This window comes from Ambystoma mexicanum, chromosome 12 (assembly GCF_040938575.1).
Source record: "Ambystoma mexicanum isolate Mex_15411 chromosome 12, UKY_AmexF1_1, whole genome shotgun sequence".
NCBI classification, from domain to species: Eukaryota; Metazoa; Chordata; class Amphibia; order Caudata; family Ambystomatidae; genus Ambystoma; species Ambystoma mexicanum.
This window is the reverse complement of record NC_090936.1, coordinates 632337923-632354373: the sequence shown is the minus strand read 5'-3', so window position 1 is coordinate 632354373 and position 16451 is coordinate 632337923. Positions and strand designations below refer to the sequence as shown.

Below are 16451 nucleotides of genomic sequence, written 5' to 3'. Positions count from 1 at the left end.
TATACCTTTATCCTATTTAGAACGTAAATCTGCAATGTTTTATGTGTGACACCATCACATGTAAGAGAGTGGATCCTAGGTCTAATAACCTAGGAAGTTGGCAGGACCCCTGTGTTTAATTAAATACATATAGTTACCTGTAATTATATAGATAAAATACATAGGCTCGTAGTAGTATTTTCAAACATTCCTTATTTAGATTCTTCTTGACAACAGTTGTAAACTTCAAAGATGTTTATTTCCAGAGACACAGGCAGTTCATAGTTTGTCCAATGCATTTCAGTCTTCAGACCATCTTCAGGGACTCAATTCTAAAAAGGTAAATAAGATAATCTCTGTAAGCAGATACTTTGTATGTGTTTCTGTATAAAGTTCTCAGTAAATAAAGATTGCATAGCAAACAATTCTTTTCATTTTTTACCTGACTGCAGTGTAATTTTTAATTTAAGAATGTTGCCCTCTTGAATTTATGGTAAGCACACAGCTTACTATGTGATGATCTGGATTATGTTCCTAAAGAAATAGTAAATGTGCTTCGAGGGGATTGGGTCCTCCGACGTATTCCATATGTATGACAGGTAATGTCCACAGCTGTGCTGCTTCGGAGAATCTTTGGCGTCTGCGTCCTGCGTCGATGACGTCGATGCGCCGTCCCTGAGGACCTCCTCCGACGGCCAACGTCACCCAATGTGATAAGTAGGACGCACGACGCCCATAGCCTCAGTTCTGTTTTTTCCGCGAACGTGTTCGCTTCGTGAATCTCGGTACGCCTCGACTCGTTGGAGTTACTGTTCTTTTTCTCGGTTCGTTGAACCTGTTCGGTTTGCTTGTGGCAATGTCTTTCTCATCTTCGACCCCGCGTCTGGGCTTCAAGAACTGCGGGGACTGTAGGTCCAAGATGTCGGTCACGGACTCGCACGACGCCTGCCTCTGGTGCCTCGGGGAGGCCCACGATACGGACGACTGTGTCGACTGCCAGTCGCTCACTGCGAAGGCCTTGCGTGAACGCAAGAAGAAACTGTCGGTAGGTCGGGTGTCTAAGCGCTGGAAGTTGAGGTCTGCGGGGCTTTCGACCGATGACTCGAGGGGTGACTCTCCGCGTCGTCGTCGGAAGTCCGGTGGGTCTCCTTCCAGGAGTCGGTCTCGACACTCCTCCGCCTCTTCTAGGCATTCCAGGAAGCGCCGGCATAGGTCGCCTTCCCCGTCCTCTTCCGAGGACTCCGCCCGTCGGCGGGTCGCTTATCCCTCCATGCAAGCGACACCGGAGGAATGGGCTTCCTTCGGGAAGCAGATGCTAGCGATTCTGGAATCGCAGGGCTCCGGTCCGTCTGCGCCTCCGAGTGGGGTCGGTCGGCACCGGTCGAGAGACACTGCCCGTACGCCTTCGGGCTCGGGTGGTCGGCACGGCTCGCGGGAGAGGTCCCGCTCGGACAAGGGTAGCCATTCTCGCCATGCCCGTTCCAGGTCCCGGTCCTCGACGCACTCGAGACCGCGTGATCCTGTGCCGTCTTCGAAGAAGACGTCGATGCCTGTGGCGCCGAGGTCTTCGACGATTACTCTCGAGGTTCCGTCTTCGAGGGGGTCGTCGACGCCGTCGGCGCCCAGGCTGTCGAGAGACACGCTCGGAGCTCCGGCTTCGAGGACTGTGTCGACGCCGCCGATGCTGGAGGCGTTGCAGCTGACGTTGACGCCGATTCGCTCGACGCCGGCACCGACTCGCTCGACACCGGCACTGAGTCGCTCGGCGCCCTCGACGCCTTTTCTGTCGGCGCCGACTCGCTCGGCGCCCCCTCGACGCCTTTCGAGGCGTTGGTGTCGGAGGGGCCCCGTGGCGCAGGGTTTGCCCCTAAAAAGGATATGGCTAAGGTCCGGCACTGCTTTGGTCCGCAGAGGTCTTCCTCTCCCCGCCTGGAGTACATTTCAGAGGGTGATGAAGGCTGTGATGGCGGTCTGGTTCCGGTTACGGTTCCGGATGAACTTATCTCGGGCCATAGTCAGTTTGATGACCTGAGGCAGTCACTGCATGATGCCAGTGGATTGGACACCTCTCCGGAGGTGGAGTTTTGTCGGCCGGAGCCTGGCACTCATGCCGATTCGTCATATTGGCGCCTTATGTCTCGGGTTACCGAGTACTTGGGTTGGTCGGCTCCCCAAGGGGAGTTCGTTCAGGATGATCTCACGGACATCCTTGATCTCGGTCCACCCACTGACCCGGTTTTGCCTTTTCATATGGCTCTGCAGAGAAGGGTGGCAGCGGCTTGGACTGCTCCGGAGAGTCTCCCGGCAGTGGGCAAATCTTGGTCGCGAAAATACCGTCCAGCAAGTAGCGACCCCTGCTACTTGTCTAGGCACCCCACCCGGTGAGTTTGGTGGTGCAGGCGGCTACGGCCCCGGCAAAGCAGGCGTTGTATCCTACCATCCCTCCGGATAGGGACGACAAACGTTTTAACGGCTGGGCGAAGAAAGTGTTTTCTTCTGGGGGTATGGCGCTTCAGGCGGCCAACTCCATATGTGCCTTGTCTCGTTTCACACACACTCTGTGGAACTGTGTTGCATTAGCGGCTGATCATATTCCCGAAGGGGACAAACGGGATGGTTTCCTTGCTATGGTTCAGGATGGCAAGGATGCCATGTGTGAGGCCATTCAGTCGGGTTTGGACTTGGCGGATTGTGTCAGCCGGTCCATGGTGGCAAGCACCGTAATGCACAGGTTTGCGTGGTTGAGGAAGTCTGGGTTCGCTCCTGATGTGCAGTCCCGGCTCCTCAACATGCCCTTTGACGGTGAACACCTTTTTGGCAGCAAGGCTGACGAGAGCCTTGAGAAGTTGCAGACCTCCAAAGCTGCAGCAAAGTCTTTGGGTGCTGCAGTTCGCCAACCTCCGCCTTTTCGTCCTAGGGGACAGCAATGGAGGGGAGGTTCCTTTCGCTATTACTCGTCCTTCAGTAAAGCGAGAGGAGCTGGCAGTCAAAGAGGCCATCGTAAGAGTGCCAGAGGTGGAAACAAAGGTACTCGAGGTGCCAAGGCCGCTCGGGCAGTTGCCTCTTTGCCCTCAGGCAACGCCCCAGCCGCTACCACTCAGTCATGAGACCAGGTCTCATGGTTCGCCTATTGGGGGAAGGCTGGTGCACCATCTTGTAGAGTGGCAAGCCAGAACTTCGGATGTGTGGGTTCTGGAGATCATAACCCACGGCTACTGTCTTCCTTTTAGGCAGAGGCCTCACGACAATCCACCAGGGAACCTCTCTTTGAAGAGTCCGGATCCGCTCCTTGCGCAGGAAATTCAGGCCCTGCTGGAGAAAGGCACCATAGAACTGGTGCCTGTAGCGGAGAGGAACAAGGGATGGTATTCCCCTTATTTTTTGATTTCAAAGAAAGACGGGGGATTGAGACCCATCATGGACTTGCGCGGTTTGAGCAAACTCCTCAGGAAGGACAAGTTCAAGTTGGTGACTCTTTCTCAAGTCCTCCAGGCCCTTCAACTTCAGGACTGGTTGGTGTCTCTCGACCTCAAGGATGCTTACTTCAATGTGCCGATCCATCCCAAGCACAAGAAGTACCTGAGGTTCGCGGTTGGCGACTCGCACTTTCAGTTTCGGGTCCTGCCGTTCGGATTGACCTCCGCCCCGAGGGTTTTCACCAAGCTCATGGTGGTGGTGGCAGCGCATCTCAGGAAAGGGGGGATTCACGTCTACCCCTACCTGGACGATTGGTTGATCAGGGGGAGCTCTCCCGAGCAAGTCCTGGATCCTCTGTCCGTCACCTGCCACTCCCTTCACAAGTTGGGCTTCTCCCTCAATTTAAAGAAGTCCCATTTGACACCAACGCAGCGTCTCCAGTACATCGGAGCAGTGCTCGACACGTCCCTGGGGCAGTGTTTTCCTCCTCAGGTGAGGGCTCTTCACATCCAGCAGATGGTGCACAAGTTTCAGTTTGCCCAGACCCTCCCAGCATCCGAGTTCTTGAGACTGCTCGGCCTCATGGCATCCTGCATTCTTCTGGTGCCAGAGGCTCGTCTGCGGATGAGATTTTTGCAGTGTGCACTCCAGCTCCAGTGGTCTCAGTCCTCCGGCAGGCTGTCGGACCCTGTTCAGGTGCCGCCCTCGGTAGCCCGGGACCTTCTGTGGTGGGCCGTCGAGGGCAATCTGATGAAGGGGGCCCCATTTTGGCTGCCCTGGCCGGAGGTGATGATCATGACGGACGCATCCCTCATGGGATGGGGAGCTCATGCCAACGAGCTGACAGTCAGCGGTCGTTGGTCTCCGTCGGAGTCCAGACTCCATATCAATCTGTTGGAGCTGAGGGCCGTCAGGCTAGCCCTGAAGGCTTTTCTGCCGACTGTGCGCGGGAAGAGTGTCCTGATTCTGACGGACAACACGGTGGCCATGCACTACCTCAACAAAAAGGGGGGGGGTAGGGTCACTTCCGCTGTGCAGAGAGGCGATGCAGCTCGAGTTCTGGGCCATCCAGCAGGAAGTTTCGATCTCGGCAGTTCATCTGGCCGGAGACGACAACGAGACGGCGGACGCTCTGAGCAGGCAGAGCAAGATCTCTCACGAGTGGGAGCTGGCTCAGGAGATTCTCCTGGAAATCTTCGCCCTTTGGGGACCCCTCAAGTGGATCTCTTCGCCTCCAGTGTCAACCGGAAGTGCAAAAGGTTTTGCTCGCGGGAATTTCCTCCAAAAGGAGCCTTAGGAGACGCGTTCGTGGTGGAGTGGTCATTCCCACTGCTGTACGCGTTTCCTCCAGTCCCCGTCATCCCGCAAGTGTTGCGGAGGTTACGGAGGTTTGGTTCCCGGATGATCCTCATTGCTCCGGCGTGGGCCCGGAGGACGTGGTACCCGGACCTTCTAGACTTGTCCATCTGCCCTCCACGTCGTCTTCCCTACCGAGACGATCAGCTCTCACGGGAGGGGCATCAGGTTCTCCATCCAGAGGTCAGATCCCTCAATCTTCACACTTGGCTTCTGAAAGGTTGAGGTATAAGGATTGGGACATCCCTGAAGACGTGATGGAGGTGTTGCTCTCGGCCCGGTGGCCGGCAACTAAGTCTCTGTACCGTTGCCGTTGGAGAAAGTTCTGCGACTGGTGCAGAGTTCAGAATGTGGATCCTTTTGAATGCGACATTCCTATGGTTTTGTCTTTTTTGCTTTCTTTGGCCCACAGGGGCTTGCAAGTGGGGACCATTAAAGGTTACCTGGCGGCGCTGTCCATATTTAAGCGCTCGTCTGAAGAGTGTTCCTATTTTAAGATTCCTTTAATTTCGCAGTTTTTGAAAGGGCTCACTAATGTGTTCCCTCCGTCACCTTTTTTGGTGCCAGGTTGGGATTTGAACCTTGTTCTTAAGTTCCTTATGGGCGCTCCGTTTGAGCCTTTACATTCTTGCCCTTTGAGGCAGTTAACTCTGAAAACTGTGTTTTTAGTTGTGGTTACTTCCGCTCGCAGAGTGAGTGAGTTACAGGCACTTTCAGTTAAGCCACCCTTCACTGTATTTCACAAGGACAGGGTTGTCCTTAGAGTTCGTCCTTCTTTTCTTCCGACGGTGGTTTCGGAATTTCATTTGAGCCAGAAGGTTGTTCTTCTGGCGTTCTATCCTCCTCCACATCCTGGTAAGGAAGAGGAGAGGCTCCATAGGCTTGATCCTAGGAGAGCGTTGAGCTTTTATATCTCGCGCATGTCCCGGGTCAGAGGGGACGATCAACTTTTCATTGGTTACGCTGGAAAGCGTTTGGGACAAGCTGTGACGAAACAGACTTTGTCTCGTTGGATTATTTTAGCTATCTCCGAGTGTTACCGCTTGGCGGGTAAGGACCCCCTGGCTGGCTTGCGGGCCCATTCTACAAGAGGAGTGGCTGCGTCTACTGCCCTGCAGAGGGGAGTTCCTATTCGTCAAATCTGTGATGCAGCCACCTGGGCTTCAGTACATACTTTTGTACGTCACTATTCCCTCGATTCCATCAGGGGGCAAGATCTGGCCTTTGGCAAGGCAGTCCTCTATTCCGCTATTTGATTGGGCATGCTATATTTGTATTCTAAATTCTTTCCCACCTCCTTGCTTGGTACTGCTTTGGGAGTTTGTCATAGATATGGAATACGTCGGAGGACCCAATCCCCTCAAAGAACAAGTTACTTTCTTACCTGGTAACGTTCTTTCGATGGGATGGTCCGACGACGTATGCCATATCGCTCCCTCCCTGCCTTCCCCGCTGCAGAATTTCTTTTGCGATTGCAGCTTGCGTTCCGCAAGGCCTTGTGTGTCTGACTGGCAGAAAACTGGTGGCACACGTTCTGGGAAAAAACTATAACTGAGGCTATGGGCGTCGTGCGTCCTACTTATCATATCGGGTGAAGTCGGCCGTCGGAGGAGGTCCTTGGGGACGGCGCATCGACGTCATCGACGCAGGACGCAGACGCCAAAGATTTTCCGAAGCAGCACAGCTGTGGACATTACCTGTCATAGAAATGGAATACGTCGTCGGACCATCCCATCGAAAGAACGTTACCAGGTAAGAAAGAAACTTGTTCTTCTCTAAGTTATATTGGTAGTTCAATCTTGGTTTCTTTCTGGTACAAAATTACTCTGTTGCCAAATGTAGGTAAAACAGTCCTACCTGTTCTTGTTCTATCCTAGGTTCCCTCCTAGGTGAGGGTCTTTGAGCCTGTAATGGGGTTGTACTTTGATTAATGTATGGCCCCCCTATAATAGTTTCCCAGTTATCTGCAAGTGGTGTTTCTGTAATACACTTACCAGGTTTTCTTTGAATGACAGCTTGACACTGAAGTAATTGCTCGATCAAGCTGTTCCCCCGTGTCAGTGTGGCTTTACGGGTCTGCAAAAGGAGCCGGCAGTGGTAATGTGATGATGTCATCGTTGTGACGATGACATCATGTGCCAGCAGCCATTTTGCATTCAATCACAATTTCAATCGCAAAGAATCAGAGATCAAATCTCTATAAGCAGATTCATCCCTTACCTTCAAACCCACAAACAAAGGAGGACTAGTAGTGATGAACACTGAAGACTATGAGAAAGAATGCACCAAACGACTAATAGACAGAAACATCTATGTGCTGATAGACACAGATCCCGCTAACCAAATGAGAGAGAGTCTGAATACTATACTAACAAAAGCAGAAGACAGAAGTTGGATCTCGCACAGGACCAGAAACTACCTTATAGCATCAAATCTACCTAGTTGCGCCTTGAAACACTTGTGTATAGGCGCATTATAAATATCATATATATATCATCCCAGGACTCCCATTCTCTACACACTGCCCAGAATCCACAAAAACAAGACAGAACCACCTGGAGGTCCCATAGTTATCTGCCACCAACAGCATCTTAAGACACTAGGCAAATACTTGGACTCATTATTTACAACCACTATTCAACAAACAGAGACCTACATCAAAGACACTGCACACTTCATCAATATCATATGTGCCTTAGACATACACACCAACAATTTACTCTTTGCAGAAGACATATGCAGCCTATATACCTCCATTCTGCACAACCTTGGTCAAGAGGCGGTTGGATGGCTCCTACTCAAGACCGAAAATGTGAAAGCCTCAAAAGAACTTTGCATTTATAGCACAAAATTATTACTTTCGGTTTTTAAAAAAAATGGTACCTACAAGTATCGGGAACATCTATGGGGGGCCACAATGGCCCCAAGCTATACAAACTGCTTCATGTATATATTCGAAAGTGAACACATTTTGCACCACCATGTTTGGTGGAATTATGTGAAATACTAGGGGAGATACATAGATGACATTTTTGGAATTTGGACTGACATGTTCTGAACTGTAGTTTTGCTGATCTAGAATTTGAGTGAACTTGGCAAAGACTAACGGAATGTGAGATACACGCGATACCATTTATAATCTCATGCAGTAGAATGTTATCTGATCTGCATGATAAACATGCACAGGAATCTCAGTAAGGTGGCTATTCAAACTGATTTTATGTTACTACCAAATGTATAGCTACAAAAGACAAAGTTAGAGGATGATATCCCTGACAAAGACATACCGATGTCACTATATTGATCAAGATGTTCAACATGCAAACTTTGTATCACAGAGGGTTTGACATTGATGAAGTAATGTAAAGAAAAATGTGTATCCTTAATGCCATGTGTACATTTGTCAAGAATGTATTGGGATTAAGTTATGTTATGTTTTCAAACAATCATATGTCAAGAGTATGCTGTGAAATTGACATAGAATTGAAATGTAGGGGCATACTTCTAATTGGCACCAAGCGGGTGTCATGACTATATTGAAAAACATATGTAATCCACGGCAATAACAGAGCTGGTGTCAAGACTACATTTTATAACTTGTATAATCCTCAATAACATCAGAGACATGAGCTACGGGCATAAATGCATAATCAAATCTAGATGAATATGTTGAATACCATGCTAGCCAAGACATAATTATGTAAATGGACATGAACCAAATGCCCATCCAAAACAATTGAAATGCATGTCATGACATTAGAAAATATATGTAATGTGTATGCACTTTAATTAACAGCTAAGAAATAATTCCCACATAAGTACCAATGTGGTGCCAAGTTTGTGCTATATATGATGTGATATGTACTATCCTCTATGGATACAGAGACATTATCCTTATTAACACTAAGCTTATGTTATCATTATTGTACTGTACAATGTGCACAATTATGCATAATCATGAATTACACTCCACTTAATATGCACACGATTATTTACATTCTATGTTTGGGCGAATGCTTTCTTTTCTACATTTTTTCTCCATTTGTTTAATGAACCCAAAATGGCCGCCGGCACACAATAACGTCATCACGATGATGACATCGCGTTACCGCTGCAGCACCATTTGCAGAATCGCATTTACTATTTCTTTAGAAACAGAATCCAGATTCTCACATAGTAAGCTGTGTGCTTACCATAAGTCCAAGATGATAGCAGTCTCGGGAGGATAGCTCAGGGTCAACGTGCTCGCTTTGGAAGCAAGACGACACAGAGCACCACTGGTTCATTCCCTGGGTTCCGTGCTTAGAAATCTGTGGGTTTTAAGCGCGTTATAAATAACCTATCATATATCATATCATTCTTATTTTAAAAATTACACTGTAGTCGGGTAAAAAATTAAAATAATATTTTGCTATAAAATCTTTATTTACTGAGAACTATATACAGAAACACATACAAGGTATCTAGTTAAATTGATTTTTATTTAACTCTTTAGAATTGAGTCCCTGAAGATGGTCTGAAGACTGACATTCATTGAACAAACTATGAACTGCTTGTGTCTCTGGAAATAAACATCTTTGGTTGAATTTTACAACTGTTGTCAAAAAGAATATTTATAATGAATGTTTGAAACACTACTCCAAACCTATGTATTGTATTTTTATAATTACAAGTAACTATATGTGTTTCATTGGACACAGCAGTCCTTCCAAAGTCCTAGGTTATTAGACTTAGGATCCATTCTCCCACTAAATATTACCATACCTCATAGTACTTCTGACGTCTGTTGGCTACAGGACCACATACTTTTTCGGAAATGTATTTAAGAAGAATTACTTTTGTTAATCAAGAAGAGGTGCCCACTTACCCAATCTCACACTCATTACACCATCACATGTAAACACATTTTCAGTTACTACACATAGTGCCGTGCATGTTTATTCGGTAGTTCATACTGAGATTTCGATGTCAAAAATGAGAACGTAGTGGAAATGATAACATCCCAAACTACTTGAACTGATTCATTCTATTTTGTGACCCAGTGCAGCCCACAGACCATATGACCTGCACTAAGACCATGGTTGTCCAATAACTGTGCTTGTATATAGGGGTCTACAGCTAATTATGTATGTGCTACTTCCATTTGGTTATGTTTGTTGAACCCTTTATGCACAGCAAGCCAAATTGGTTTATATTTACTCTACAGAACATGGATGTTTATGGGAAAATATTAAAAAATAAGCTGTGGAGATCAACATTTGATAATGTAATATCTCCATAGTTGTTCACTGCAAAATGATTGGCCATACAACTAAGGGGGAGGCCCAAAGAAAGTTTTTGATCTCCCACATTACTAATGCAATGTCAACCAGGACTTCTCTGAAGTTAGTGGACATATGCTAATTCCCATATTTAATGTAGGCATTGTCATCATTCCTGTTTGAATCTTGCTGTAGAAGGACAATCCCACACCTTTCCAACTCAGTATCTGCAGCAATTATGTCCTGCAGCCGGGAGAGATTATCCAATAAAATATTACATAGACCAGGATTTGATTTAATTCCTAAATATTTCTTACATTGTGGATTCCACCAAAATGGATATTGGTGAACATCTGCTTTGATCATGATTTATAGATATGGGTATTGCTTCACATTTTCACCAGTTGATTTTTGTTTAACCTTGAAAGGGTGGAGAAAGTATTTCTCGTAATTAATGGCGGTATTGAGCTTATTGAGCACCAGTAAAATATCTGTTAATACGTTCAGTTTCATCTCTTCATCTGAATGTTTTTATAGCTTTGATTTGGACAGTCTGTTGTATGGCAGCAACAAATGGTCAAAGGGATGAAAAGGGTAGCCTTGTCTAGTTCCCCTCTTAATTTCTAAAATATTGGAAATATGCCTTTTACCGTTAACCATAGTTGAAGGCTCTGAAGGGTTATGTTTCAAAAATAACAAGTGTTCAATAATTGTTCCAAGGTTTGCAACAGTTCTCACTCTAGCAGGGAACTCCCTTCCCTACGCTCTCGGACACTTCAAAAAGGACAAGCAAGGGTGTGTCCCAGTCCTTCTTGTGTTGGACAGTTGTCAAATGTTCTCACAAAGTAAAGTTCATCCACTTAGAAGCTGGTATATTTCCCCATCCAACTTCACAAGAGTTCATCAAGTGCTAAACATAACATAACAGAAAAGTTGTTCTTCCACATTAGAGAAAGCCTGGTACACTTACCTGCCAGGCCTCCCCTGAGGTGCAGATGTCTATCCACAACAAAATTACTGTAATCCTTCACTGGTATCCTGGAAATTTCCCTTACCGGGATTTCATAGTTCAACAGTTCACTTCTACTGACTGGGGTTTTGTGGCTCTCACAGTGCACTCCCGTGCCAGGGTGCTGCCCCAGTGATTCAACTTTCTTATCTTCACGTCTTAATGCCTTTCTCAGGTTTGGTGTGCCAGCTGTCTCTATACTATCAGATACCAGATTCACCACTTCTGGCTTTTGCCAATGCTTGTTTTCAGGACTTCACAAAGTCTATGTGATGGCTTAGGCAATGCTGATTTCGAAATTCCCACTGCCACTTTAGGGAATATCTCACTGTCTTCACTTATATCATTAATTCAATCTGCATTAATTTCTTCCCTCATCTTGAATTGTTTTAATGTCTTTCATTCAAGTTTGTTTCGGTTTTCAAAACATAAGCAAATGTCTTTCTGGGCATGCACGCCCATTTGCTGTGCCCCATGGTCCCTGCTCCATTGGGTGAATTTACTGGTAGTTTCCATGGCATCGGAGGAAGTCTCTGTGCCTCCACAGTCCTTTCCGCATTTGGCACTTCATCCTGCTTCCTCGGTGGCTCCCTGAAGGCTCACTGCCAATCCTGGTCTGCTACCGTAGGAACGCTTCTCACTGCACGGCTCTGCTGAGCTGGCTCTGACTCGCTATGCAGCTTTCCACAGGATTTTACCTGTCACCAGCTTTGCTTCTTGCTGCGTGTGCTCTGCAATCAGCTTGGTACCTTCAGCGTCTCGGCTGCTGCTCCGCACCTCGCAACTTCCCCTGCAGCCAACATCATGTTCTCTGTTCGTATGGGGTTTTAAATCTCCCGCCAAGATGATTGGCTTGCCAAACACTAGACTACTCACTGGCAAACTCAGAGTCTGATGTGCGGTTTGCCCCCCTCTTCCTCGTCTCAGTACCAAAGTGGTTTGTGCATACATGTCAAAGGCAATGGGAGAACCAGGAAGGAATGACAATAACCTATACAGGCTTGGGGGATTGACAGAACATCATGAAAGGGAAAAGGGGGGATACCATGTCTCCTCCTTAGGTACCTCACTTTATCTCGCCAAGTCACCTCTCCCCAGGTGGTCCTCCCTCACAAATCCACCCCGAGGGTCACGATCCGGCAGCTTCGGCCTTTCCCTAGCCACCTAGGTGGAGGCTAATCCACGGAAAGGAGGGAGGATTCTTGGATTCCTCAAAATAGGGAAACCCATAGAATATGGATAGATGGGTCTATTCATTGTTATTTCAATAAACCACTTGGAACATCAGAAAATAAAACAAGTCTATCTCCTTCTGACCTAACGCAGTTCATTATTCCCATAACTGTACCATTTCCCTTTGATTTGTCCCATGAAACTCATTGTTCCCCAGAACTTTCCCACTCCCTCCAGAATTGTTCCATGTCACTGTAATTTCAAATAGAACTCCCCCAATGTCACATCCCACTTCCTCCTAACTGCTCCATGTTACTCACATTGCCACCAAAACTAGCCTATTCACCACTGGTTTGCTTCATGTCAAGCTTATTATCCCAGAACATTCCCATTGCACCCTGCTTTGCTCCATGGCACTTTCATTGCTCTAGGACTGTTCCATTGTCCTGAGAACTGCCTTGTTGGCTGTTGATTTGCCAATGCCATTATTATTGCAACAAGAACTACCATATGTGAAGTCCCCCACTGCGCCCTGGTTTTCCACTTTTCGCTCTCAATGCTTCCTGTACTGCCCATTGCAAGTGTGCCACCATACCTCTATCCAGGGGCCAGGTCCTAAGAAAATGAAAGTGGCGGGACTCATCAACAAACGCAATGGGATGTGACGTTGCCACACATTAGCATATCACGGTGAAACATGCAGATGTCATTAAATTGGATTTGCATAACCACCCAAATTGCACAGGACGAATGGCATTTGCCTTTCATAAAATCAACACACACAAAACTAATACAGTTGTTTTCCCTGGATCTTACCGAGTCGAAATGGAGCATTTCACCTTTAGGTGTTTGTTATTTTTCATCAGGTTATACAGTGCAGTGGTGCAATGTCAGGCCTGCAAACCTGACAACTGCGGTTCGATCCCCAAGGTCGGCTTTAATTCATACATTTAAAGAAGACGTTCAGTATTTCTTATTTTAGCTTGTGTCTCTCTCTGACACACACACATACGCGCTCTCTTTAAGCATACATTGCTCATTGGCAGCCACTGTCTCCCACCAGCACAGCTGTTACCGAAGCATGGAAGGAGGTGCCAATCACACCTCTCCATGGGTTGGACCTCTATTTACAAGAGGAGGCTTCTGCGAATCTGGGGGACAAAGGGACAAAGTGTTTGGGGCTGTAAGTGGCATTGAGGAATAATACACTGAGAGCCAAATTAAAGTAGAACATAAGCACAGGATGACATTGGGACAGAACTGTGGCAGTGAAGGTCACAAGGGTCAAAACATGCTGTGCCATTAGTATTGGCACCAAGATGTGGCGGTGGAAGCCACATGGGGTAGAACTGGGGCATTGACCGCCAAATGGGCGGAACTGAGACAGTGAAAATGACACGGGCCACGTAGTGTGGCATGGGCACAACAGTGGGGTAGGCAGCATGAAAGCGCATTTGTACAGTGCTGGTACATTGTTGGCACAGGCAGCATGAAAAGGGGCAGTACTCACATATAGTGTTGACAGCATGAAACATGTGTTCTAAAATACTCGTGTACGCTAGTGGCAACATGGCCTCTATTGAATTGTTTTCCGTGGTCACCTACAGTACTGACTGTAACTTCTATGGCTTTTTAAAACAAATCTCAAAATATGTGCTGTCAAATGCACCATGTTCAGCCAATTGTTGCCAAAATGTTCTCTGAGATTCCCCTTAGTTGGTTCTTGTGTGTTTGCCCCCTTCAATTGCGACCAATTCGAGAAAAATATGTATGCCCCAGTGCCCCACCACTTTCAAAATTCACCGCTGCCACTGGAGGGACCTCCCCTAAACCTAAACCCGCGTCCACCAAAGTAAGTGCACAATGTCCGAATGCATGCGTTAGTAGTAGTGTACTGCAATCTGTGTTACATGAAGTGCTAAATATTGCAGCTAACACCAGTTGCGTGACGTGTGCTGTGTTTCTCTTGCCACAGGGATGGTTTAGTCCGGGCCAGGTCTTTGTCCTGGATGAATACTGTGCGCGGTATGGCGTAAGAGGCTGCCATCGACACCTCTCCTACCTCAGCGAATTGATTGAGCATGCTGAAAGTGGCGCTGTGATAGACCCGACGCTGCTGCACTACAGCTTTGCCTTCTGTGCTTCCCATGTTCACGGCAACAGGTACGTTAAGTCCCGATGACCATGTGGTACAAAGCATGATGCATTCAGCCATGTGCACGGTCTAGCTTTCCCCAACCGTCCTCTTTTTATTTTTGGCCGTTAGGTGACACTCCAGCATCACTTACATGCCAAAAATGTTGGCATCAGAAAAGAAGTTAGGAGGGAAATGGAATGCAAGAGGGACACACCGTCTTCAGGAGTTTGGCTATGTCCCTATACAGTGCACGTGCATTCCTAAAGAAAACGGTCAATTTTCTAAATCTCCCGAATGATAAGTAGCGAGAAAATGACGGTAATGGTTATCGCCCCCTTTTCACAATCAGGGGTATTTTGATAGATTTGCCAGATGAGGCGGAATAAGCATGTCTGCTAGACTTATCCACGCCACCATATAAATCCGACCGCTTTACCATCAGCACTCGATCTTTATGCTACTGGTGATGCCACGGATTGCTACGAAATAACCTGAATTTACCACCTGGCAAAATCAGGCGGGCTCCATAGGAATCAATTGGAAATTCCTGTCACAACTGTGAATTGCAGGAGGCCTTCACTCTTTTTCCAAAACGGATTGTAAAGTGAAGTGTAAAGGCACATTTGTCTGTTGTTATATGATATGATATTTTATTTATATCGCGTCCATACACAAGTGTTTCAAAGCACGACGAGGCAAGGGAGGGGAACAAGGGAGGACAAAACAACGTTCTTATTAGGCCCAGTGACATTGAGAACACGCAGGTGCAAGGGAGAGAGGGAAGGGGGAAAGTGCAGGAGGCAGGGGAGGAGTGGAAAGTGCTGAACACATGATCAAAACAACAACAGGTAGTGCAGCCAGCAGGTGGCAAGTGCAAGAATAACGCGTAGACAATGGGTGTCTAATAAGTGCAGGAAGGGGACTGTAAGGTTGCAGGTACAGACCCAAGTGCAAGGGTTGCCATGAGGCAGTGCGGATATGCTGCTGGGTGGACAGGGATCTGAGCCCGAAATCAGAGTGTAGCCAGGTATCCAGTGGCGAAGAAGACCGAGATCAGCAGGGGAGAGGAAGAGCAAAGGCAGAAGCAAAGAGGAAGGTCTTGAGGTGCTTCCGCAACCGAAGATGGTTCTCCTCAAGTTTCAGAGAGGCAGGAGGCTGTCCCAGAGGGAGGCCGCAGCCGAATAAAGAGATCTACCCCTAACTCATTGCTTGCAGAAGTGACTGACCCAGAGGGAGTTGGAGGTGGAGGCGCGAAGAGCTTGAGTGGGAAGGTATTCACAAAGAGAGAGTTGGAGGTATTGAGGACCCAGGCCCCAGAAGGCCTTGTGGACAATGCAAAGGGTCTTGAACTTAATCCTTGCAGTCACTGGGAGCCAATGAAGAGATTTCAGGGCTGGGGAGATACAATCCCTGGGCTTGAGGCCAAGGACAAGTCTCGCAGTACTGTTCAGGATGAGCTGCAGAGGGCGGGAAGTAGTTGCAGGCAGATTTATAAAGATGCTGTTGGAATAGTCAAGCCTAGAGAGTTCCAGAGCTCTAGAGACAGTGAGCTTCTGGGGGGAAGGGGAGGACATGAAGAATTCCTCTGAGCAGGTGCAGTTGGTAGCTTGACTTCTTAGAGACGTCAGAGATGTGTGGAGAAAATGAAAGCGTGGAGTCGAAAATGACCTCGAGGTTCTTAGCCTCACAGGTGGGAGCAGGGAAAGGGCCAAGGGAGGCTGGCCAGAGAGTGACAGGAAAGAAAGGAGCAGGTGTGCCGATGAGAAGGATCTCTGTCTTACTGGCATTAAGGCAGAGGTTGTTGGCGGCACACCACTCCTGGATTCCAGATACAGTCAGAGATGAGAGAAGGAGAAAAGCGGACAGAGGGGAGTCTGAAAACGAGCTGAGTGTCACCCACAAAGCACTAAATATTGAAGCAGAGAAAAACAATGTGGTGGGTGAGGGGTGCCAGGTATTGGTTGAAAAACCAGGGAGAAAGGTTAGACCCCTGGGGAACACCACAGGTAGAGCGTGAGATAGAGGAAAGGAAGGACCCAAGTTCGACCTGGGAGGGTCGGTTGGAGAGGAAGAAGGGCAGTCAGGCCAGGGCCTGATCAGTGATACCCAAGTTATCATA

The 16451-nt window shown here is 47.6% G+C and overlaps 1 protein-coding gene across 5 annotated transcripts in view; it reads left to right on the top strand.

Moving 5' to 3' along the window:
• Positions 1-16451, top strand: part of CADPS2 (calcium dependent secretion activator 2) — a 2822196-nt gene that overhangs the window by 1216901 nt on the left and 1588844 nt on the right. For all 5 annotated transcript variants that reach the window (XM_069629098.1, XM_069629097.1, XM_069629096.1 and 2 more), the window contains one exon: positions 14171-14358. In XM_069629098.1, the coding sequence (XP_069485199.1) occupies positions 14171-14358 (188 nt within the window). The remainder of the gene's footprint in view (positions 1-14170; positions 14359-16451) is intronic.